Source organism: Acomys russatus, chromosome 3 (genome assembly GCF_903995435.1).
Source record: "Acomys russatus chromosome 3, mAcoRus1.1, whole genome shotgun sequence".
Lineage (NCBI taxonomy): Eukaryota > Metazoa > Chordata > Mammalia > Rodentia > Muridae > Acomys > Acomys russatus.
In genome coordinates, this window is record NC_067139.1 from 40,831,349 (window position 1) to 40,857,411 (window position 26,063).

Consider the following 26,063-nt stretch of genomic DNA (forward strand, 5'->3'; position numbering starts at 1 on the left):
AGAATTAGAAGCAGATGGCATGGGATTGGGGCAGGGTAGGGGATACCTGCCCTAATATGGGAGGTAGTTTAGGGGATTAATATTTGCTCTGCCCCAGATGAGCCATGGCTCTTTTATAATATAACAGGTGTCTGTGTTTTATTGATTGATAGCAGGTTAGGAAATAACGCTGTAATGATAATTAGCCTAATAATAAATATTTATTAGGCCTTACTTATAAATAAACAGCATCAGGAGAGGACATGATTGTGACATGGGGACATGTTGAGAGATGTCCAGGAGGAGTGGGGGTGGGGTGGGAGTTGGGGTAGGTATGATCAAGATGCAAAATGTGCATGTGTTAAAATTGCCAACCATCAAATAAAAGATATTCTTTTTTTTTTTTTTAATACAATGTTAGCTTTAAAAAGATGTAGGCAGACTGCTTACAGGTCTCTGAAGTTCACGAGACTTAAAATCTTGAAACTGAGCATTTCAAACATGTTAGTAAAAGAGATACTTGTAAGAATTTGAAGTTTGGGGTAATCATTGCAACATAGGTTTATGTAAGCTGACTGCTTACAAGTGTTTAAAGTTTTTGAACCTACATACTGGCTTCCATATAGCCTGCGTGCTTTTATGAAGGACTCCTGGTCTATGGAGAACTTCTGGAGGATAGCCAGTAAGTGGGTCATTGCACACTAGCCCTCCTTCACATGAGAGTCACAACGAGGATGTTTCAGATAACCTTGAGTGAAGGTGGAATGACCTTGCTTGAGATGTGTTGAAATCACATTACTCTGCCATACTGAGAGCTCCATAAGAGGGTACACTGGCTGAGTCAGAGCCCAAGCTATCATCACACACACACACACACACACACACACACACACACACACACACACAAAGTCAGAGAGAACATTTTTCTTGGGACTGAAGATCACACCTCAGTTTGGGACATCATTATAAGAGTTCTTCATGGAGGGAGGGCGGCCTGAGAAGAGAAGGGAGACACTGGAGCTCCGAAGGATTCACTCCAGACTTTCTTCCTTCTTTGCCATTAAGTCTGAGTCCACGATGGCATTATCAGTCTGGGGCAATAGATTCCTATCCCCTGCAGGGCTGAAAATCCAGCGCCTGCGCACAGAGTCCCGCTGGACACATGGCTGAGATCATAGGACATTCGGGATCCAACTGCAGTTCAGGGTTGATGGTTTCAGCAAATTGCAGCAGCTCTTCAAAGTGTAGATGCTGAAGTTTCCTCCCGGGATGACCTCATTCGGTCCCTTGACAACAGTGCTGGTGGACACAGAATGAAATCATCAGTTGGGCCTCAGATGGGAACCAGGGGGGAGTAGGCAATAATGCATAGAAAATGGAACCGAGCAGAAAGTTGGTTTCCTTGTTCCCAGTCTAGATACGGTGGATGTAAGACAGAGACACATGAGGGTTAGTTTTGGCTCTCAGATTCTGGGTGGTCTAGAAGACTCCCCCCTATATTTTCCAAAATAGCAATGACAGAATAGAACGAATTCTTATCAATAAACAAGCAAACAACAACCCCCCCCCCCCACTTGTATACAGGCTGAAGACTAAGCAGCTAGGAGTATTGGCTCTTCTGGAGAACCTAGGTTCAGTTCCCAGGACCCATAAAGCAGCTCACAACTGTAACACCAACCCTAGAAGGATCTGATGCCCTCTTCTGGCCTCCATGGGCACAGACATAAATGCAGCCTCTCATACACATAAAACCAAACCAAAATCTAAAAAAAACCAACCAACCAAACAAACAAAAATAAAAAAAATCACTTGTACATTAATAAGAGCAGGTGGAGTGAGGGCATTGGTTTGGGAGGTAGAACTGTCAAGGGTGGAGATGGCTGGCATCAGTCACTGGTAGCTTAGTGTCCCTTCCACAGTTGCCTAACACCATGCTGTCAGGACCACCTTGATTCTCTTGCAAATGAGGCAGTAAAAGGAAACAAACAAACAAACATACAAAGAAAACGGGCAGGTAGGTAGCTAGTTAGAAAATAAAAATCTGGAGGTCATCAAGGCTGGATTCCATCCCACAGAAAGCAGTCTCTACCCCTACTTTTCTTTGTCAATGTTAACATGCTAATTTTGCAAGTGTAAATTAGTGACAGGCAAAGGAAGGGGGGCATATCACAATTGCACTGCCTTAAAATTTATACTGCTGTATGAAAGGCGAGCTCCAGATTAGACTGGGGAAGCAGGGTACTGCTGTTTCCTGGGGAAGTGTGGCCATGCTGACGGATTTCTTTTCCATTTCCTTTCTTTAGTTCTGAGTCTGCTCTGTTCTCTGTGGTCCTGACTGAGATCTGAGTCCTCTCTTGCCCCTGGGTGGAGACCGGACATTGTAAACTGCCCCGAAGATCCTGGCATCTCTATCTGTTAGAGGCTTCCTGTGAAGAACCAAGCCTTGCCCTCCCCTTTAAGAAATAATCTAAACAGGCCTGCCAATCACCCTGACAGGAAAACACTCCTCAGGAAAGGACTTTAAACAATAGCACAAAATCTAAAAATGTAGGCTGGCCATTGTCTACCCTCCTCTCTTGAGGGTGCTCCACTTTAAACTTTAATAAATACTACACTGTGAATCTCACCCGAATCCTTTCCACTGAGGTCACTAGACCTGGGGACCTGAGTCTAGTGGCAGTAATGAAGGACACTGGCTTTGTGGGCAGGCTGAAGTTCCTCTCTTGATCATGCTGGGACGAATGCTGCTGGAATAGACACAGCCTCCTTAAGGCTTCATTGTGTCAAAGACAAAGGAAAACTAGGATTGTGCCCAACTTATATGGTGAGTGCGAGGTTAAGTGAGCTCGTTCACACCAAGTGTGTAATGCTACTTGGGCATAGACATTGATAGTGACAGTTAACTTAGACATCATTTCATTTGTGGTTCACAGGGGTTCACACTAAACACTTGGGAGCAGTCTAGGGAAGTGTTTTAGTTCTGTCTTATCTGCAAAGAAAAGATACAAGGTTGTTAGAAATACTGTAAGTTTTCTCACATGACAATTATACAGTTAAGGAGGTTATGAAAACAAATGGATGTGGTCTTTATGCTGGGATTGTACTATGGCTGCCTGCTCCAAATATAACATGACCACACTATCTGCCTGACTGCTCACATCACAGTAAGAGATGTCCAGTAGTCATGGCAACCAAGTAAGTGTAGTGATACCACTATAGCCAGGCCTATGGCAATAGTAATGGAGAAACTGGCATTTCCTACATGGAGATGAGAGCAGAAGGTCAAGAGGCCTTCACCTGGAATTACACTGACCACTTGCATACGATCTTGGGAGGGACTAGAATACGCAGCAGATGGAAGGCTGGTCGGAGGCAGGACTCCATCAGCTGTGCTGCATGAGACTTCATTGGTACAGCCATTTTGAGGCTACCCACACTTCTATAAGGAAGCCCAATAGTCTCACTGTCTCACCAAGCAGGGCATTGAGGAATTGTCGATGCCCTGTCTGGGGTGAACGGATGCTTGTTCACATCTCCCCTGGGAAAAGTATGTAACGGTTATATTTGGTCATTACTAAGAGACCATAAAGGATAATTAAAAGTACCTGCTCAACAGGTTTTGGCAGCACGACACCACTTCTGTCGTGTTGCTGAGTGCCCTGGCACTGTCTAGGATGTGATGGCAGTTGATATCCATGGGGGTGCTGGACAGCATGCCTGGAAAGGAGCAGAGTGCCATTTACTGTCACAATTGAATAAGATCCCAGAACTTTCCTTCTGTTCTCAGCTTCCCTACCCGATCCCACGCATTTCACTATACCGTGTGCTTGGCCCAGCTCTCACTCTCAGCTTTCTGCTACAGCATATGCTGCTTATGCAGCCTGGGAGCCTGCCTCCCACAAAGCCTCCTTGCTGTGGGCACCCAGGGCAGGAAGGATGGATGGCATACCTGCGATGCAGGCTGTCATGAAGCAGGCAGCGGTCCCAGCAATCAGGGCTCTCATCGCTCCAGAGGCGATGTCATGCTTTCTGGACGGGGCTATGGATGCTGGAGGAGAAACAGGTTTCTGAGATTAGGTTGATTAGGAATCCCAAATTTGTAGCTTCTGATAATTCTTTTGTGCCTGAACTCTCTAGGGTCAATTGAATAGAAACAAGTCAAAAGATTGCCTAAAGGGAGCTGGGCGTGGTGGCTCACGCCTTTAATCTCAGCACTCCGGAGGCAGAGGCAGGTGGATATCTGTGAGTTAGAAGCCTGCCTGGTCTGCAAAGAGAGTTCTAGGACAGCCAAGGCTACACAGAGAAACCCTGTCTTGAAAATTAAAAAAAAAAAAAGAAAAAAGAAAGAAAGAAGAACTATTGTTTAAAGGGCCCACAGAGTCCTGGGTTACCGGGAAGACTCACAAATGAGATGCTGTCTAAGTTAGCTGTCACCATCGATGTCATGATGGTGTAATGATGTAATGAATAACAGCATCTTCCACAGTGAACTTCCATGGGCCCCAGCGTTTCCCTTCAGATGACTGTCACAAGGCTACAGGCACTGGTAAACAAGTGACTGATGTTATCATCGGCTTGGGAGAGGTGTCTGTATGTTTGGACATATTTGTTTTGAATTCTTGAGTGTACAAAGGAGAACTATATTCCATAGCAGGGATAAAATGCAGACCCTAAGAGGACTTGACTGATGTTGGAGAGCCATTTTCCCTGACACACCACTACAGATCAGGATGGGTGCACAACGACCACACATGTAGTTGAAGAGTATATTCTTTGCACTTACTAAGTCCACCAATCACTATTCCTAGGGAACCAAAATTGGCAAAACCACAGAGGGCGTAGGTCGCAATGGTCTCGGAACGAATCTGAAAGCAAGCAAAAGCAGTGATGTGTACATGATCTGATCCACCCTCAGAAATCTGACATCCCAACCGGCTTCATTGACTACATAATTAGTGTTGATAATAAGCAGACTGTAGACTATCAGACCGTTTACCTGTGCTATTGAGTTTTGTGGAAGCGTTAAAAGATGGGGTCTAGATTTAAGGAACACTTTAAAACAGACAAAGAATTAGTGGCCTTGACATCCAGAAATGCTACTTCCTGTTCATTAATCGCTTCTAATATTACATCTGACTTGGCCACCTGCTGTATTATAGCTGGCACAGTACTAATTGCTGGAGATAAGAAATTGGTCTCAGAAAATATTTACATTATATTTATCTGACAAAGGACTTACTCAGAATATATAAAGAGCTGCTATAATTCAACAATAAGACTACTGCCCAAGTTTTAGATACGTTGCTACAAAAGATATGCAAAATGCGCAATAAGCAAATGGAACGATGCTTAATGTTAGTCACCAGGGAGGAGCCAACCACAGACAGCCAAAACAAATCTTTCTTTAAGAGCTGAAACAAATAAAGACACTGCCTGTAATAAGTATGCTGAGGATGAAAAGCATACATGTGCTCATGCATGGTACGTGCTCCAGGTGAACCAGCAGCCTCACTGAGGTAAGGCATGCAGCCTGCATGACCCTTGAAGAGAAACAGATCATATGACGTATCCACAGGGCCCACAGAGCACAGACAGCAGACTCAGTGGGTTACCAGGAGGGGCCCATCGATGAGACAGTGTCTCATTCAACTGTCACTGTCTGCTTCTATGCCCATAAGGAGCAATAGAACACAGGCCCGCAGGCTGCCTGCTCCTGAGTGTTTGGGCTGCACGTTTAGAACACCTCAGGTGTCCTCATTAGAGGACTGGACAGACAAACCGTGGGTATCCCTAAGATAGAATACTGCCTATCCGCAGAGGAAAGGCAGTATGTATGATGGCATGGATGCTAATGCAGTCTATTTATTCAAACACACAGGTGATTATTATGGTTTGGATCTTGAATGTCCCTCAGATGCTCACACTAGCAGCCTGGTCCTTGGTGAAGCAGTGTTCAGAGGCGGGGTCTTTGGGAGACACTCCGTTTGTGAGGGCTCTGACCTCATGAGGTGGATGGTTCCTTATGGATCCGTAGCTTGACGGGTTTGGAGAAAGGGGCTTTTGTAACACTGAGCTTTTTCTTTTGATTCCTGACCTCCTACCCTATGCACGTGCCGTGCCATTGGCCTGAAAGCAACCACGGTGAAACCTTTTGATTTATCTCACATGTTTTGTCACAATAATGGGAGCTGATTACTATAGCTACAGTGAAAAAAATCGTTAGTTGCTTATAGGTCTTTGGGGGGGGGGGTATTGTCTTTTAAGAGCCATAGGGGAAGGTAGTTAATTATATTGGTAAACAGGAAGTTCTCAGCTATGACAGGCACTTCCTTACAATCTGGCCACCCTGTGTGTGTGCCTGCCTTTGTCCTTCAGCTCAGAGGACTCATGAGAACGTAGAGTGCCCTGGACACAGAAGAGTGAGCATCCTCTCTGGGGCAACGGGGAAGACAGACCGTTAGCAAAAGGGAGCATGTGGCAGGTGGGCTCACTTCCTACTCAAGAAGGGCTACACAGCCTGGTCAGTGTCTCTTGGGGGCTCAGTCTGAGTACAGAAGTTTCTGTAGATTCAGGGCGCCATTGCTTATCCAAGGCACATCCGCTCTGGCAAAGGGATGCCTGAGGTCAGGCGGAAGGATGCTGTGAGTTTCTCTGCAGTGTGTAAAATAGTGGGTTTCCAGACTGACCCTTGACCCAAGAGACTCCATTTTGCAAACAGCATTTGACTCCATCTTGAGTATAAACACAGTAGGACCCATGGTGGAGTGGACACTGAAAACAGCAACATTTGCTGGGCCCCATCAACGAAGCCCAGACTGACTGATGCATAACTTATCCCAAAACAGGGTAAAACAGGGGTCACTTAGAAGATTGGCAGAGTGAAAAACGGGCATGTGGAATACTTGCATCCTGAGAGGCCCCTGGACATGTCTGATTGAGGAAAAGATGCAGCACCCTGGCCCAGACCTGTTAAAGTGACTTTGTTCTCCTGCCTCAATGGGTCTGGGAGGCTAACTGCCTCCTTCTGCTAACCTAGGCCTAGCCCTGGAAGCTTCTAGCCTCCGTGCAATCTAATTTAGGCCTAGAATGTTTTCAGCCTCTGAGACTTATTGCTTAATAAGCTCACCTTTGGTTGTTCTTACTGAGCTCTGGGCTCCTCTCCCAGCTGACTTATTTAATCTGTTGTCTCTCTTGGCCTGGAATTGCTCTGCTTGGCTGCAAACTAACTCAGCAATCTGCTCTAATCTGGCTTCTTTTCATTTTCTGGCTCATCTCGTCTTTACCTGAGTTTTCTCTCTGCAACCCATCTCTCTATTCCTGGTAAAACTGCCTCGTCTCTCTGAAAAAAAACTGCCTCTTAAGTAGCTTCCCTTTCCGTTGTCTTTTCCTGAGAGTTGGGTGTATCTTATTCTGTCAAACCTTCTCTGTTTCGTCGCCTTTTCTGCCACTCGATTGGACATCACTTTCAAACATGCATGCTTCCTTCTACAAACTAACTCTACCTTCGTTTAGGATTAAAGGCATGTACCACTATTCCTAAACCAAGCTTTTCTTTACTTAAGCTTTTCTATACCAGGCTGGCCTTGAACTCAGATCTGTTTGCCTCTGTCTTCTGGATCAAAGATGTGTCTGTATTCTAGCCTGATCACACAGACCTTAGACGGTCTTTGGATATGATCCCTTGCCAGAACAGCCATGTTCTGAATTAACATTCCTCTACAGACCCCATAGGAGACACCTGATTCTGCAATAGCCACAGCCTGCTAACTTGTCACCTGACAGGGGTCTGGGGGGAGGTGTGCGTAGACTTGGCCGTGTATGGTTTTTATCAGAAGTAGAAAAGGAGGCTGGGACGATGCCACTTCCCCCCTCCCCCAAATGTAAATGATTATGCATTGGAACGAGATCGGTTGAACTAGGAATATAATGGTCTCCTGTGTGTGAGCCAAGATGCTCAGAAATTTGGAATAACTGCTTTTCCCACAGCAACTCAACAATAGCAGAGGCCACGGAGCTGTTTCCACATGTACTCTGTGTGCCTGCCTTTGGCGGGGCTCCCTCCCAAATGGAACCATCTCTACAGTTGGGGTGCCTCCTTCCCAGAGAACCAATTAGTATTGCCAGAACTGGCAGCTTGCTTCCATCATTAACCAAAGCACTTTCCCCTGGCAATGCGGAAGTGGAAAACATGTCAGCTAATTTAACCTATTGTTTACTTTGGGCAGGAAAACCAGCTGGTTTAGGTGGCATCCAGACAATGAAGACAATTGGCCAAGTCCCACTGTTAGGTTACCTGAAAAATGAACAGTGAGGATAGAAAACCCATGAAGCGATACTTATCAGTTTGTGGGACATGGTACTCGTGACCACAAAATCATGAGAACTCTACTGGGGAGGTGGCTTCACTTATATAATCCATACGTCTGGTCCTTGGGAGACCAGGAGTCCCAGGTGGGAAGCAATGATCTCCCGGGCCAGGATCTCAATACTGAGCACTATACTTTAGTGTTGGTGACATTGACTTCACATGGATTCTTTCAGAGATAGACAGGGATGGTTAGAAATGTTCGTTTTACTTAGTTTCTCTCTCTCTCTCTCTCTCTCTCTCTCTCTCTCTCTCTCTCTCTCTCTCTCTCTTTCTCCCCAGGGTTTTTCTGTGTAGCTTTGGCCATCCTGGAACTCACTCAGTAGAGCAGGCTGGCCTCGAACTCACAGAGATCTGCCTGTTTCTGTTTCCCAAGTGGTGGGATTACAGGCCACATGTCTGGCTTCTCTACATTTCTTTATGAGACAATTTTGATCTTTAGGATGAAATAATTGGAGATTCAGCTGCAAATATGTCTTCACTGAAGGTAGCTCCTCACTCCATCGAAGTCTAAAGAGACATGAGCACCTCTTCGCATGGTTCCCTGGCGACTGCCCTATGGTTCCCCTCACAGACATAACCCTTCCGGCCCCCTGCCTCCCTTTCACGGTAGCTATTGTGCCTCATTATCTTTTGAGGATAGTGAGGCATAGAGTGACAGGTAATTAGTTTCTCAGAACTCATGATGCTAGAAGAGGCTTAAGCCCTACTATCCTTGGTGCTTGAATATCCTTCAAAGAGGAGACAGAATCTTCTGCAGGTGCAACAGCTTATTTTATCCACTTCCCTCACCTGGGAAGAGAGACCCTCAGCTGAAGACTTCCCTACATCAGTTGGCCTCAGTTAACTGTGGGTAGTACCATCCTGGCCTGTGTAAAAACACTAGTTGAATGTGAGCTTAGGAGCAGGCTGGTAAACAGTGTTCCTCCATGGTCTAAGTCTCTCGGTTCCTTCCCTTGGCTTCTCTCAGTGATGAACTTTCCTGCAAGTGTAAGCTGAAGTAAACCCCTTCTTTCCCAAGTTGCTTTTGGTTATGGTGTTTATCACAGCAACAAGAAAGCCAACTTGGGAAGGAAGTCAGGCCAAGGAAAGGGAGCTAGGTTACTGGACCACACCCTTGAAGGGGATCCTGGCATTCCGTCCCCTCCTCTTTCCCTGTCTTTACTTCCTAGTTGCTTTGTGGTGAACAGTCTTCTTCTGTTACATGATTCCACCATGATGAACTGCTTTCCACAGAAAAGCAACAAGGCCGGTGGATCATGAGCTGAAACCTCTGAAGTTATGAGCCAAGATGAACCTCCCTTATCTTCAATTGCTTACCTTGGTGTTGTGTTACCATAAGCCGAAGGTGACTAGCAGAGGGCCTGCTATGTCCTCCATGCTGTTGCCTTTAGGACCTACCACTCTCAGCAGAGAAGGAGCCTGATAAATCTTGCTACCCTGATGCAGTTCCAGCTCTCATGTGACCCTAGGTCTGCGTCTACAGTCTTTTAGCCCCCCTCACTCCCTCCCCTCTTTGTCTCTTTCTCCACACAAATATCACATGGTCAAGATAATGTGGCTGAAAATTACGCTGTGCTCATTATGAACTCTACAGGATCAAGTTTTTGGATTGTTCTGTTCCACTTTCAATCACATTCCCGACAGACAGAGGAATAAGTCGCAATGCATTTGTGAGATAAAGAATTATACATGCCGACATATACTGTTGCACACCATCCACAAATTTAGGTCCAGCTGCTTTCCTCAGATTGATCAGTTTTGAGAGGTGGTCATAAGCCACAAATTCATTGAAGAATGTCTTGTAGCCTATGAGTTTGGCGACCATAAAGCTGTCTTGCCAGTCGACTCCCATCATGAAGGAAAAGGGCATGAAGACGTAGGAACATAGGAGCTGCAAGAGACAGAGGTATTGTCACTAGTTAGATGGTGACTTGCCTCCAGTTCTCACCCCTCCAGCCCAGGCTCAGTGACGGAGCTGCTCCTCCAGGCACAGGAGGAGCCCCTTACATTCAGGTATCATCTTTGTGTATTAGGAACACAGGGCTGGTTTTCAACAAATTGGTGGCAAGGTGCGATTTCCACGTGTGATGTTAATGGGTACACAGCCCTTAAGACCAATGAGTGTCTTTTTTGTGATATTGTGTTAGTTCTCTGTGGGGTGGATTAATCTGAGTAAGTTTGTTTGTTTGTTTTAAGAAGGTCAGCTCCTTGGCACCCTCTTTCATTTTGAATATGCCCTCTTCTCTTTTCTGTCATGCATGGATCTAAGTGTGACCCTCACCAAATATAATCCCTAGACTGGATTTTCAGCCTTCACAATGGCAAGCTTAATAAACCAACCAAACTTCCTTCCTTCCTTCCGTCCTTCCTTCCTTCCTTCCTCCACTTTCCCTTCCTTTTCTCTTCCCTTCGCTCCCCTTCCCTCCTCTCCCCTCCCCTGTTCTTCCCTTCCTTTCCCCTTTTCGTTCTTTCTTTTTTTCTTTCTCTCTTTGTTTCTCAAGATAGGGTTTCTCTGTGTAGCACTGGCTGTCCTGGAACTCACTCTGTAGATCAGGATAACCTTGAACTCAGAAATCTGCCTCCCTTTGCCTCTGCTGGGATTAAAGGTGTGTGCCATAAGCTTCCTAGTCCAGTGTTCTGTTATAGCATGGGAAGTGGACTAGAGCATCCCAAGTAGCATGTATTCATGGGAAGAGGTCAGGAGAGAACAAGTGGTTTGGGGGGAGAGAGGGTGACAGAAGATAGGACAGGAGTGGGAGGGTGGGAGGGTGTGGCTGAGATGTTTCTATAGTGCATGAGCAAGCACAACACAGCTGGCTAGAAACAGCTGCTACATTTTCATGATTTGTTTTCTTGGACTAGATTTCACACTGTAGCCCATTGCTGGCCTTGAACTCCTGGCAATCCTCCTATCTCAGCCTCCTAAGAGATGGATGGGATTAAAGACAGGAACCACCATACCTGGGTTCTAAACTTACTTTTAAAACTAAGGTAGTCAGAAACAAAATATGACAGAGCCATACCTCAAAACTCAGCTGTGGGTAGTTGAACATGCTCCCAAACCAGGACAGGGCTGAATTCACAAAGGACAGCAAGGACAGGAAGGCAATCAGGTTGACAGCGATGTTTGCAACCAGGGGGATGGACGAGGATGCGCCCTGAGAAGCCGCCTCCAGGAGATTCCTTGAATCACTTCATCAGAAAATTGGAATTCTAGGGTTAATGAGGAGTATCTCTGCACCTACAGCACTGCAATGGTCTAATCATGGTTGCCAGGCAACAGGTGGACGCTTAGGCACATGCCTGGTCCAAATACTCAGTCTCTTACAGCCTCAAATCAATGGCGGGCTTATGGTTGTTGACTCTCAGCAGTGTGGATGGGGACATCGCTGCTGCGGTACCTTTTTCTTGGTGGTGGAGGTTAAATCCTGGGCTTTGTACATGCTAAGCACTGCTCCCATTTGTGATGCAATAGTGCTTTTTATTTTTTATTTTTTTATTTTTATTTTTTTGGTTTTTTCGAGACAGGGTTTCTCTGTGTAGCCTTGGCCATCCTGGACTCACTTTGTAGACCAGGCTGGCCTCGAACTCACAGTGATCCACCTGCCTCTGCCTCCCGAGTGCTGGGATTAAAGGCGTGCGCCACCACGCCCGGCGCAATAGTGCTTTTTAAATTGTGGCATTTATAATTAAAAAAAAAAAAAAAAACAAGAAATGACAAAAGTGTATAACTTTTAAAAGTATCAAAAGTAGCAACCAGTGAACATTTATAAAATCTCCTGGCATCACAGACCAGCAGTTGAAAGAATAGCCATATCACCCCACTTTATTAAAGATTGGATCCCCCTCCCATCTGAGAGGTCGGCCCCTAAAATCATCTATCCATTCCTTTACCATTCCCCTACGTGACTGTGTCCTCAGACAACACACCTTACACAAGACACCATCAAAGACCAAAAATGTTTCCCATTTTAGTGTTTGGAATAGTTGCATTATCCGTAACTAGGAATATTGCGGGAGGAGTGGTAAGGCTTAAAATATAACTGAGATATTAACTGGTATTTCATATGCACCTAATATTTAAGACTTGGGAGTGATTATATATAATTTTTTTGAGACAGGGTTTCTCTGTTACACAGAGCCCTGGTTATCCTGGACTCTTCTTATAGACCAGGCTGGCCTTGAACCACAGAGATCTGCCTGCCTCTGCCTCCCAAGCAGTGGGATTAAAGGAGTGCACCACTACCACCTGGCTTATGCAATATTTTAAATGCTTACTTATTTGCTATTACTATGTGTGTGTGTGTGTGTGAGAGAGAGAGAGAGAGAGAGAGGAGAGAGAGAGAGAGAGAGAGAGAGAGAGAGACGAGAGAGAGAGGGAAGGAGGGAGAGAGAGAGAGGAAGGAGGAGAGAGAGAGAGGAGGAGGGAGAGAGAGCGGAGAGAGAGATGAGAGAAAGCAGGAGGAGGGAGGGGAGAAAGAGAGAGAGAGAGGAGGAAGGAGGGAGGGAGGGCGAGAGAGAGGAGGGAAGGAGGGAGGGAAGGGGAGAGAGAGAGAGAGGAGGGAAGGAGGGAGGGAAGGGGAGAGAAAGGAGGGAAGGAGGGAAGGAGGGAGAGAGAGAGGAGAGAAGGAGGGAGGAAGGGGGAGGAGAGGAGAGGAGAGGAAAGGAGGGAGGGAGGGGAGAGAGAGAGAGAGAGAGAGAGAGAGAGAGAGAGAGAGAGAGAGAGAGAGAGATTGCTGTGTGTATGGTGGGGATGAATGTGCAGAGATCACAGGACAACTCTGTGGAGTCACTTCTCTCCTCCTCTTTTATGTCAACTCTGGGGCTCAAACTCAGGTCTCCAGGTTTGTATGGTGTGTGGCTTTACCTGCTGAACCCTCTGGCCAGTCCTAGACAATATCTTAATAATCTGTGCCTAGAACCAAGCTGAGTGGCATCATATCAGAACTAAACATGTTTCAGATTTCAGAGCAGTTTTGATTTTAGGTCTCAGTCCTGTCTATCCTGGACTCGCTTTGTTGATCAGGCTGTCCCTCAACTCACAGTGATCTGCCTGCCTCTGTCTCCCTAGTGCTGGGATTAAAGGCGTGCGCCACCAGGCCCAGCTCAGATGCCGCCTTTTATTTAATTCCTTTGACATGTTGTCCTCACACTCCCAGTTATGAGTATTTCCATATAAATATGGCATGAAGCTCAGATACATGTTGACTGTGCTATGTGGCATAAGATATATATACGTATATCGCTGGGATTAAAGGCGTGCACCACAGCACCTGGCTCACAGAAGCACTTTAAATGGACATTTAAGAAACAGATGTTGGGCTGGAGAGATAGTTTAGAGGTTAAGAGCGCTGCCTACTCTTCCAGAGGTCCTGACTTCAATTCCCAGCAACCAGATGGTGCCTCACAACCATCTATAATGTGATCTGATGCCCTCTTCTGCAGATAAAGCACTCATATACAATAAATAAATCTTAAAAAAAAGAAAACAAAAGAAAAAGATGCTATGGCGGGGTGTGGTGGCACACGCCTGTAATCCCAGCACTTGAGAGGCAGTGAGTTCAAGGCCAGCAAGGTCTACAAAGCTAGTCCAGAACAATCCAGGACTACAAGAGAAACCCTATCTCAAAAAGAAAGAAAGAAAGAAAGAAAAAAGAGATGTTAGCTCCTCACCACAAGAACTAGGCCCACTGTTGCCCACTGTCTTATATCTGTAAGCTACATGCCCATAAGTGCCCATTTGGACTTTGTCAATCAGAGATATATCAAGATTATCATCAGGCAGTGGTTTGGATGTGAAGCCACCGGAATGCCTACAGAAAGCTCAGAGATTCCAGTTTCAATTCCCCATGGTTCTCTCTCATGGAGTTCTTCCCTGGAACTCTCTTGCTTCTGAGGCTGGCCATCCTTGGACCTTTCAAGGCCAGCCCATGGCCCGGCAGGAGTTTCCCTATGGTGCTTTTTCTCTTAAAAGCTCTGGGCAGCCTCTGCATGGCAGCAGGAGGACCCAGGCATCCTCAAGAGAAGATGGAGGGCGGTGCGAAGAGCAAGAGCTGGAGCGGGATTCAGACGGTGTGGTAGAATGTGACCTGAGCAACATGGACGTCACTGAGGGGCTCTGCCAATACTTCACCAGTACCAAGAGGCACAGAGACAGCAGCGGCTGGACACGGAAAGCCTAGCTGACTGTGCGAATGCCCACCATGGCCTGTGCTACAGCCACCACCGGTCAGTGGAGCCTCCATCTGAGAAGCCTGGGTTGTGGCCCCAAGCAGAGATGAAGCACTTGTATGGGGACAGTGCTCCCAAAATCCTGGGCATGGAGGCTGCTGCTGAGCATTGACAAGTACTGTGACAGCAAGCAGCCAAAGTCCTGGCCTGTCCTTCCCTTGAAGTTCTGAGTCCTGGGCACAGGGGCCCTAGGACACAGTTCCTAGCCTCTCGTTCTTTATCTCTCCTGGACTTTTTTTTTTTTTCAAAGAAAGAGGCCTGTGTACCACTACGGTAGATGCAATCTGCCAGCCACTTAGCATCCTGTCAGCAGAAGGTATACTGTTGCCAACAAAAGGATGTTCGCTGCCATGAAGTGTTAATTGTGTATTGCACTGGCTCTTGGCTTTCTCTGTAACAGAGTGCAGTGCATTGAGATTGTTGCCTAGAGATACTGCCTGCTGTTCTGCATTTTTAATTTCCTTCTTTAAACCTTCCTGAATGTCATGAAAACCTTAAGCCACATGTCATTTCTTCTCCCCCCCTCCTTTGAGACCAGGTCTCAGATAGACCATACAAACTCTTAACGCCTCCTGCTTCTACCTTCCAAGTGCCAGCTTCCAGGTGCACACCCCACCCTGGGCTCCTGTCCACATATTCTCTCTGACTGAGATGATGCAAGTGTACGGTAAGACAAGTGTCACTTGTCACTCAGCTAGGTGTCATCCTGCATGCTCCATAAAAGGCCTGAGAGTAAATAATTTGGGCTGGGCAGTACATGTTCTCTATGTCATACACCCCAGCCAATATCTTTATAAGATTAAAAACAGCCACAGATACTGAGTAAAAAAAAATGGATGTGTGACTGTGTTCCAATAAAACTTTATTTGGAAATTAAAAAAAAAAAAAAAAAGAAGAAGAAGAAGAAGAAGAAGAAAGGACAGAAACAGACGCTAAGCTAGGAGTGGTGGCTCACACCTTTAATTCCAGCACTCAGGGAGGCAGAGGCAGGCAGATCTCTGTGAGTTCAAGGCCGGCTTGGTCTATGAATAGGGTCCAGGACAGTCAAGGCTACACACAGAGACACTCTGTCTCAAAAGAACAAAAAACCAAACCAAAACAACAACAAAAGAAGCAGATGTTTAGAAAAGCTTTCTTGAGCATTGAAAGAGGAGTTTGGTTTGCTTCTTAGGTAAAATCTAAGAAACCCTATACAATTCTGTTCTGGTGCCACAACTGGCTGTGCTTTCTTCCTGTTACCAAAGCTTGGTTTTGGCATCCCAGCCTGTAGGATTGCTAGTCAGAGAATAATGTGTTGACTTACCCATTTTCCATTTTCATGGCACTCTTAAGGGTTACTTTCGGTTTCTCTGTTTCAGGCCAAAAGAGTTTGGCCACAGCCAGGGATGCAGGTGCTGACATGACTGAGGCAGTTAGCAAGTGTGTGGATGACACCTGCCGGGAGAAAGAAGAAGCTGATCCTATGCCAGACAGAGTGTTTCCTAGGAGGTGTGGAAGAACACCACTCACAGGGTGCCCTGTCTTATTACCTCGAGAGTCAGAGGACAAGACAGGAATTTATGTCACCTGACCATGTCCTTGGGAAAAGCATGCAACCTAAATCTGATTATTTGGAATGAGAATTAATCCGGATTATAAGAACTTCCAAAGATGTCTCAACTCTCTGAACATTAATTAGGTGGTCCTTACAGCTCATATTTTGTTATATTCTCAGTTCAGATGGGGGTATGTGAGATGGAAGGAGCACGGAGAAAGGATGGAAGGAGCACGGAGAAAGGATAACAGGAGCACCGCCCATGTGCAGAGATGGATGGCCCCCTCTCTTCCGGCCTCTTCTCTCTTGAAATCCTTTCTGTCTTTACACACATTAGCCCATGCACTGTCCCTCTGTCATGTAAACTGCTTCTACTTTCCTCAGTACAAGTCTACTCCCTTCTTACTCACCCCGTATTTGGATTGTTTTGGATTTTCTTCCCTACCGTGAGGGCTAATTTCAGTTGTCAACTGTCTAGGATAAACTAAAACCCAAAGGCTGAGCAACTGTTGTGTTCATAGTTTCTTCAGTGTAACACAGACATCGTTGGACTACCTGTAGCACATCCTATAAGCCAGTTTAATAAAACACACACACACATGTATTCGCGTGTGCACTCCCCCCAACTTCATTCTATCAGCTCTGTTTCTTTAGAGAGTCCTGACTATATTTTCAGAGTCCCAGAACCAGCATCTTCCCTGTTGGCATTCCCATTACACCTAGCTCATTGATATAAAGGCAGCATTCCTACCTACAGGAGGGGCGGGGCAGGCCGTTTATGTGAACTTCCTAGACTGCTCTCAGGACAGCCTGTCTTTCCTTTTTCTCCTTACTTACTACTGGGCTCTTCCAGGCCTTTGTGAAGATCTGGGATGAAGTTCCTGAGCTACGCTGCATTGCTGGTTTCACTTCTGGGGTCTGTATCAATGTGGGGCCACAGCATTCCCTAGCCTCAAAAACTGGCCACCAGCTCTTAGAATTGGCTCTACATTAGAATTTGGATTTGCCAAAAATATTGATTTCAACAAAGCCTTTTAGCAAGATCTGGCAGAACCTGGATCTGGCTCCAGGGCCACAGTCGGCTGACCCTTGGTTTAGACTGCCTTTACTTGTGTCAATAATGTTTGTTAGTTTCTTCCTTTCTTCCTTCCTCCCTTCCTTTCTTCCTCCCTTCCTTTCTTTTTTTCCTGACACAGGCTGTGTGTGTGGGCATGCGCACGCGTAGCAGCCTTGGCTATCCTGGACTCTTTCTGTAGACCAGGCTGGCCTCGAATTCCCAGAGATCCACTTGCCTCTGCCTCCCTGAGTGCTGGGGTGTGCCTCTACAGATTGGGAGTTTTAGGCAAAATAACCTTGTCATAAAATGTGTTGTGGTTAGATGTAAGTGCAGGAAGGGGCAGGACTATGGCTGCAGAGCTCTAAAACTCCCCCGGGGTCACTATGTTCAACCCCAAAGCAACAGTGGGCTACTTAAAATACGTAGCACTTTTTGGTGTCATTTCCCATCAGCAACAAGAAAGAAAGACAAACAATAAATGAGAAGGGGGAAACTGAATTTACTTTTACTTATGTTTCAGATGTTCTTACCCCAAAAGAGATGTATGCTCCCAGAACGCTTCCAGCAATTGTTGCAAAGCCCGCAGTCATGATGGTGTGCAGTTCTGATCTGGTGACATGTGGCAAATACGGTTGGACCAGCAGCGGAGACTCTGTCTGGAGACAAATGTTAAAATGTCACCTTCTAAATGCTTAACTTGATGCTCCCTGTTGTACTTGTTGGAGAGGCTGACTCAGCCTGTCTCCAGCAGTCACCAGGAACTCTGGAGATGCAAATTCTCCAACTGGAATCAGAAACTCTGAGGGTGGCCTCACAGTCTGGGCTTTGACGGTTTCCCAGGCGATCCTGGTACCCCACTCCTTAGGGTCCCTGTATTCAAATGCCAAAGTGACTGGGGCAACTTGTGTCAAATTCAACAAGGAGCACTTTTCTGGCCTCACACTTCACCAGTGAAGAGAAAGAAAAAGAAAAACAGTAACAACAGGAAAGAAAAGACTGAACTGTGCATGAGTTAATTACACTCCAAACAGTCTTACTACAGGAGAAACATGTGCCCAAGATGCTTCTGACATTTGTAGCATGTCTTGCACCATTGGTGTCCTGGTCACTTGAACCAGTGTGCATTTAAAGTTCTGGTAAATCTGGAGATGTGTGAGGCTACTGAAACAGTCCTCCACCTAGCCTTGGGCTGGATGCTTTGAGACCTTGGAGCACTTGCCTAAGGGTTGGCCAAGGAACACTACCTAGTAGTCTGGCCTTATAGATGGTAGAGTTTTTAAGCTGCTGTGACTTTCCCTTTTCCAGGTCGATCTTCACAGACTCATGCATGTTTTGTGGAAATTGAGAGCATTATAGAACAAAGAACAGGAGCAGGCATCCATAGGCCCTTTCATAATTGAGACTCTGACAGGCTTGAATCTCAGTGGGGTGGGCAGGCAGCCCGCAACGCGGGGCTCTCCATCAATAATAGCAGCACTTTGGGCATATTAACTATCAAATTGAGCGCCACAGACGTATGCATGCAATTTTACAATTTTCTGCTCATTATTTCTAATTGTTCTGTGAGATTGAATGTGTTGAGCCTCGATTTATAGACTAAATAGGGAGCCCAGTATGTGAGGCCTTTTACCCCACAGGTACTAGCAATCATCTCAAGATGGTGTCTTAATTAGTCCTGAGAGATTTTATGACTATAATTATTATAATTTCAGCTCCTAGGGAAGGAAGCATCAGCACCACACACACATAAAGACTGCTCCAGGCTAGTGAGCCAACCTTACTCTTGTTGCTTAACTCTGTGTGCCATGAGCAGTTTTAGGCCTGGGATCTGAGGGCCATGTATTTTTCCTGTGGCATGTTTTCCCACTTTCTTTGGGCAGTGTTGCTGGCAACATTGCCCTGTGGCCTCACAGCATGATTCCATTTTCCCCGAAGCTGCATGTCCCCAGGGATGTGGCCGTTCCTGACCTCCCATCCCTTAAGAGTTGCTCCAGGGTTGAGGGACAGCATGTCTTTGCTTGAACGGGCCTCAGGCATAGGGTACTTACTCATCCGGTGGGCTAGGGAAGTGGGACAGTAACCTGGAAGTCTGTCTTCCATGAGAAGAAAGAAAAATCTGAACGTATCTTCTGCAGGCTCGGGAAAGGTGGGTGGCTGAACATGGTAGGAATGAATGTTCCTGTGCCTATAGGACTGTTGGCGGCAAGCTTTTGTCTTCATTGCCACAGCGTTGCTGTGAGAAGATGAGGCTCCCTATGCACCAGGTGAAGCTCAAAAACAATGAGCGCTTGGGGTGAACTGCTTCACCTCTGAAGAGGCCTCTGCTGAGGTGAGCAAAGGCCTCAAGAATGGATAAATTGTGAAGAAGCCCTATGATAATAAAAATAATGGTGTTCTCTCTGAGATTTCAATAACTCCCTCCCACAACCTTTCCCCTTCCCTCCCTCCCTCCCTCCCTCCCTCCCTCCCTCCCTCCCTCCTCCACTCTTTCTCTCCACACACACACACACACACTCACACATACACACATGCACCCATACACACTCGTGTGTGTTATTTTACACTCTTCACTCTACCCTAAAGAGATGATGGTGCATCCATGACCTTCATCTATTTTGGAAAGACAGCATCCCCATCAGCAAATGTTTGCTTGGTTTCTGTTACTACAACTTACTTGCCCAATAAATATGTTGCCAGCAGCAACTACAGACTCAATGGGAGATGACCCCATAGTGACAAGCATTAGCCATCCAACCTAAAAGGAAGAAACAGACCAAGTCAGCAAAGAGCTATTTATTTACAAAGCATTAAAGGTCGGCTAAAATCTAATATACGTTAAGACACTGAGGTCGTTGACAAACTATTGGCAGGTTAGTGACGGGGCTAAATATACATAAAACTCATCCAACCGACAGAGTTGATCAGCCAAGTCTTCCTACTCTCGTCTAAGTCTGCATCATTGTATCTACTTCTGAGTAATGCAGAGACCAGTCTCTGTAGACTAAATAAATGCAAGGAACAGACAATTGCTACTACAGGCAGGAAGCTTTTCTGTGGTCCAGGAATGACTATAAGCAGTAGAGACCTGAATGATCCATCTATCCTTGGAACAGATGATGTCATTCCCATATTGCGGAAGGGGAAGCTGTTGCTTTGTTAAAGCCCAGACCACTCAGAAATACCAAGATGGATGTGGTCAAAGGTGTTTTCCTTACTTAATTCAAATGTGCGTGGTTTTGGGCTTCCACTTTTGTAGTGGCTCTGTGGGGACAGTCTACATCTAGACTGGCTCCCAAACATCCACATAGTAAAGGTCTGGTCCTCAGCCAGTGTTCTTATGAGGAGGTGATGGGACCTGAACTCAGATAGGGCAGAAAAATGTTCTCAACAGCTGAGCTGTCTCTCCAGCCCCCTTCTGCTCAATGAAGGAAGGTGAGGACTCAGCTGTCGGGGGCAGCAAGAATGTGACTAACTTACTTAAAAAGTATCCTATGCTTAGAAACTCTCCAGAGCAACAGCAAGTTCTTTTTGTTTCTATTTCTGTGGTCCCTGCATGGAAGCCCTGGAGGACCCTTTGGTACCTCATGGGAAGCTATGACTATGGCCTATGTACAAACAGCAAGGAAACAGCAGTGCTGCTTTCCCCGGCAGGCACCAGGCCTCTGTTTTCTCACAGCAGAAGTAACTTCTATGGCTTCATGGGAGCTATCCATTGGGTTGCGAGTCAAAGCCCTTTTGAAGGCCCCTGAGGTAAAATTCTTGCTGTGGACACCTGCAGGATCATGGGTTGGGATCTAAGGACTTAGATGGTGGTAGAGGTAAATGTCTGAACCCGAGCATCCTCGTACCTTCCTGATGATCCACTGCATGAATCCCAGGTAGTAAAGCATGGACATCACAGTGCTGAAGAAAACCACAATTGGCAGGATCTGTGGGTGGGTGGGGCACAAGCACGGTCACTCATCAGTGCAAAGGATACTGCAAGCTTCCTAATAGGCCTCCTCTCTGCCCCTCTTTCTCCCTACAAACAACAGGAGTGAAGTCCCTTTTAACTAAAGACTACTTCCATCAAGCAATTGCCCTCTGGATAGCCTCCAACTCTTAAGTCCTTTTTTTTTTTTTAAATTATTTTATTTTATGTGCATTAGTGTAAAGGTGTCAGATCCCTTGGAACTGGAGTTACAGACAGTTGTGAGCTGCCATATGGGTGCTGGGAATTGAACCTAGAGCTTTTGGAAGAGCAGACAGTGCTCTTAACCACTGAGCCAGTTCTCCAGCCCCTACTCTTAAGTTCTATATTGCATTGGTTTGAACGTGTCTCCAAAAGTCCATGTGGTGGATATTTAAATATCTCTCAAATTCAGTAGTGGTTGTGTTTGGGATGTAGTATTTGGGAAGTAATGAAGACTAGAGGAAGTCAGAGGCTGGAAAGATGGCTTCTGGGTTCAATTCCCAGCACATACATGGCAACTCACAATTGTCTGTAACTCCGTTCATGAGATTTAATGGTCTCTTCTGGCCTTTATGGGTACTGCATTCGTGTGATGTATATACATACATGTAAACAAATCACTTATACCCATTAAATAAAATAAACCAAGAAAAAAAGATCAGATAAAGTCATTAAAATGGGACTCCACAACAGAAGTAATGGGTCCTTTCCTGGAGCCTGCTCTACATTGCCCTTCCCCTGTATTCCCCAGATAATTGGTCAGGGGCAAGATGCCAGGACAATTTGTGCAGGATCTAATTTAGAAAAATTGATTACTAATACCCTTAAAAACACATTTTGTCTCACATTAGTGTTCTTTTCATTTTAATAGGCATAAAAATGTATGTGGGGTTACCTTAAATGCAAAGAAGTGGTCTGTATACTTTTCACCGAAGACAAACTTAGCTCCAGTATCAGTGTACCCCAGAAAAGTCTGAGAGAGAGAGAGAGAGAGAGAGAGAGAGAGAGAGAGAGAGAGAGAGAGAGAGAGGGTCATTGTAAACCATGATCAGTACACAGCCCTGCAGAGGATGGATGAGAACCAGCAAACTCATTAAGCAGAATTGGAAAGTTAATATTCTCAGCATTGATCCATTGGTGGAGGCCATAAATACCTCTTTTAAAATCATCCCTACATGTAGACTCCCTGCACTCCTGATGTTCAGTCTGACTTGCTCTGACCGTGGTGGTTGCCTCTGATAAATCTTAGATGCTACACAAGGATGACCCTGGTTACCCCTAGATGCAGAGGAAGGCTCTTTCTCTGTTTTGGGGAACATAGTGGAAACACGGGGCCCCTTGGGTGGGACCATGGAGCAATAGGAATAAGGATGTGATCCATTGGGTGACATAGGTAGAGGGCAGCAGCGAGCTTGATCGGCTACATAGATGAACACATTTGATATAAGCAACAAGCCTAATTTGTGCCATGGAGTTAAAATTAGAGTACAGCGTTACAAACAAATAGCCTACTTTTATGTCCCAAGCTACATCCAAATGCTAAAAGTATAAGAAAAAGCAAAGGATTTTTTTTTTTTAAGAAAAATTTTTTAAAGATTTTTTTTTTTTTTTTTTTTTGAGACAAGATCTCATGAGACCCAGGTTGGCTCCAAATTTGCCTTGTGGCCAAGGCTGGTTTTGAACTTCCGAACCTCCTGTTCCAGCTCACGTGGCTCTCTTTTGAACTGCTTACCTGAACTTGTTTTCCCATCCAGTCAAAAGCAATAAATCCAGGCTTGGTCCTTAGAATTAAGAGCCCAAGAAGAAACTGTAGCCCAATTCCCCAAAAGACAGGCCTCCAGTAAACCTGTGGACCAAGATGGAGACTGTTGAATATTGTGCTGACTTGAACATTGTAATGAGGCTTAAATGAACAACAAAAAGCTCGGGAACATTGGGCAATTGCAACAGACCCCTTTGAGTTAATGGTTACCATAGATACCTAAGGGACAGCTGATTCCTTGGAAGAATTCTTTACATATGGCTGGGGAAGCCCAACAGCCAGAAATGGAGAAATTTTCCCAACTAATTAAATTTGTTCTTTGATAATTTCATACATGTGTATAATCGTGCTAATGACTCTCACTTCTGCCCTTATCTCCCTCCCTTCCCTGTCTTCCATCTTTATTCTGACAAATCTCTTCCTCATATTTCTATCTGTTCTGTTTTATAACTCACTGAGTTTAAACAGGGTCATCGGTGTGACCCTGGATTTGGAGCTATGCGTTGGAGTCTGTGCTATGGGTTTGGCAATGGGTGCACAACTGAAGACAATGACTCTGCCCTTCCAAAAACATATCCATAGCTGATAATAATCTGGGAGTAAGAGATAGGACGCTGGACTGTTGATTTTAACCATGAACTTGGCACACCCATAACTATCTAGGACTCAGTAAAGGATTCGACCTGTGGCTGTGTTTGTTAGGGATTGTCTTTACTGCATTAATCGAACTGGGATGATTTGTACACTGTGGGTGGCACCATTCCCTACACAGGTGCTCCTGAGCTGTGTGAGGGTGGAGAAGAGGAACTGAGTTCAAGCATGAATGCATTAATTCATTGCTCTCTGAATAATATGCATCGCTGCTTCTTGCTCCGGCCTCGTGAATTTTTGCGCAGTGATGAACTATTTTCTGTAATCATGAACAAAAGGGGCCCTTTCTTCCTTAAGGTAACTTTGTCAGGGTTATTTTATCAAAGCAACCAGAAATGAAACTAAGACAGTCCCCATACAAGTAAACTCAGTGCAATGCTTGCGTTCTACACTCTTCTCCTGCCCTCTTCTGTGCTGTGTCCTGAACCTTAAAGGGGATGTTGTAAACGTCTGGTTTAGGAAAAAAAAAATCCAGGCTGCATCCACTCTTTATAAACCTTAGTGCAAAATCTGAGAAAGTATGTCGCCATGAAGTCTTGGATAAATGACTTGGACACAAAGAACTGTCTCCAAAACATCTGGTCATATTGTAAATGTTACATGTGCAATTATTTCTCCACTTGGAAAATGGGAATGGTAGACACTGATTTTTTTCCTGTGTTCAAAGCTTGTTTATCTGACAGTCTATAAGTGGATCAGATGGAATTTGGCCTGGTTGAGGGGCTCTTGTTCCACAAGAAAGGGAAGCTATGGCCTCGAATGCAGACCTAGGATGGCAGAAGGAATGGACTGTCTGCCATCTACGTCTATTCTCAGAGCAGAAGCGAGTGGACTGACGGCACGGAGAACGGAGATGTTATCATCCAGACGTTACCGTATCAGGTCAACTTGATCTCTGAGTAGTGCTTTTTCTGTGGGTCGCGCTCACCCAGCCAGACGGGCTGCTACACCTTACCATCATGATTCTCAGGCGAAAGCTTCCATCTCAAGAGTCATACTCATCTCATGGGCCATTGGCTGGTAAAAATGGTGTGTGTGTGTGAGTGTGTGTGCGCGTGCGTATGCATGCGTGCATGCATGTGTGTGTGTGTGTGTGTGTGTGTGTGTGTGTGTGTGTGTGTGTGTGAGAGAGAGAGAGAGAATTGGATGCAATGGCGGAAGAGTGTATAAGGACCAATTTGAGAATGAAAAAGCCCAAATCAAAATGGAATTTTTGTAAAACACAAGGACTGAAGGCTGGAGAGGTAGCTTGGTTGGTAGAGGGCTTGGCTACTGTGTGCAAAGCCCTGTGTCAGTCCCCAGCCCCCTATAAATGGGGCATGGTTGCACGTGCTTAGAATTCTAGCACTTAGGAAGCAGGAAGGAGGGCCAGGAGTTCCAGGTGACCCTTGAGCAAGTTTGAGGCCAGCCTGAGATATAGAAGTTCCTGTCTCAAAACTTAAAAAGTGCAGGATTGAGTATAAAATCTTAGTAACTGACCATCTAGGAAATGGGTCTAAAGGAATGACTTCTGCGTCTTTAGTAACGGCACCCGAGCAGACAGGAGGAATGTTTTACAAGTGGAAATTACTAGAAGTAAAACAGCTCCAGACAAGCACCCTCAGCCCTTAAGGACTCACACCGAGGTGAGGAAAACTTGCCTAGTTAGATTCCTTCACAGTGACTATTTAAGTCTTGGGCACCCCCTCCTCCCAGGGCCACTTTGTACTTACTCTGGTTGGATACTTGGAAAACAGAAATAACAGGACAATGTACATTGTGAGTCCGCCAAAGGATATCAGCTGCTGTTTGCCCAATTTGGCAGTGTCAAGGATCAGCCAGAAAATGATGGCCAGCATCAAAGCGCTCCATATCACCCTGTGATAAGGGGAAACTGGTGTCCTTTAGTGTGCCAACTTGAATATTGTAATAAGGCTTAAACCTGGGGATTGCTAATGAGATAGCACAGCCAGAACCAGGAAGCTGTGCTTTCAGACGTCTGTGGCCTTAGTGAGATAAGTCCCTCTCACCTTCTCGCTCACAAGTTCAGGGATGTGCTCATGAGCATCAGAGAGAACAGGTGCGGGTACAGGACATCTGGTTTCTGTTTAAAGGGTCTTTGAGAGATGCTCTAGCTTTCCTCTCTGTCCTTTTTGGGAATGTCACCCTTCTCCCTTCATGAGAGAATGTGTTCTCTGTAGTTAGGGGACCATCCACAAAGCTAAGTCAGCTTTGGGTCCTATCTTCCTTCCCTCTGCAGAGTCTAGTGGACATGCTAGGCTGGGTGGGTCATGGCTCCAATGGGAGAAGGAAGAAGGCCACCATGTGGTGAGTGCATTATCCTGATGAGCTAAGGATGGATGAAGTGTCCAGTGTCCCACGTGATCCCAGTGGAGAGAACCAATCCTGTGAACTACGACTCAATTGGGCCTTTTCTAAGGAGAGGAGATCTCACTGTGAGAGGATGTGGGTTCCTTTAAGGGAGAGTCGGGTCCCCAGGGAGCCAGCCCCATTCCCAGAGCAGGAAGCCCTAGCCTCAAGTCAGAGCTA

The 26,063-nt window shown here is 45.8% G+C and overlaps 1 protein-coding gene across 1 annotated transcript in view; it reads right to left on the bottom strand.

Annotated features, from left to right (window-relative positions):
• Positions 1-899: 899 nt before the first annotated feature.
• Slc28a3 (solute carrier family 28 member 3) overlaps positions 900-26,063 on the bottom strand; it is a 57,692-nt gene continuing 32,528 nt past the window's right edge. The window contains exons 6-18 of the mRNA XM_051172685.1: positions 25,247-25,391; positions 22,854-22,967; positions 22,017-22,094; positions 21,018-21,098; positions 19,844-19,924; positions 17,700-17,825; positions 15,882-16,012; positions 11,371-11,539; positions 10,041-10,238; positions 4,763-4,844; positions 3,929-4,027; positions 3,585-3,696; positions 900-1,278 (exon numbers count right to left, since the gene is read on the bottom strand). Of these exons, the coding sequence (XP_051028642.1) occupies positions 1,152-1,278; positions 3,585-3,696; positions 3,929-4,027; positions 4,763-4,844; positions 10,041-10,238; positions 11,371-11,539; positions 15,882-16,012; positions 17,700-17,825; positions 19,844-19,924; positions 21,018-21,098; positions 22,017-22,094; positions 22,854-22,967; positions 25,247-25,391 (1,543 nt within the window). The 3' untranslated portion in view covers positions 900-1,151. The remainder of the gene's footprint in view (positions 1,279-3,584; positions 3,697-3,928; positions 4,028-4,762; positions 4,845-10,040; positions 10,239-11,370; positions 11,540-15,881; positions 16,013-17,699; positions 17,826-19,843; positions 19,925-21,017; positions 21,099-22,016; positions 22,095-22,853; positions 22,968-25,246; positions 25,392-26,063) is intronic.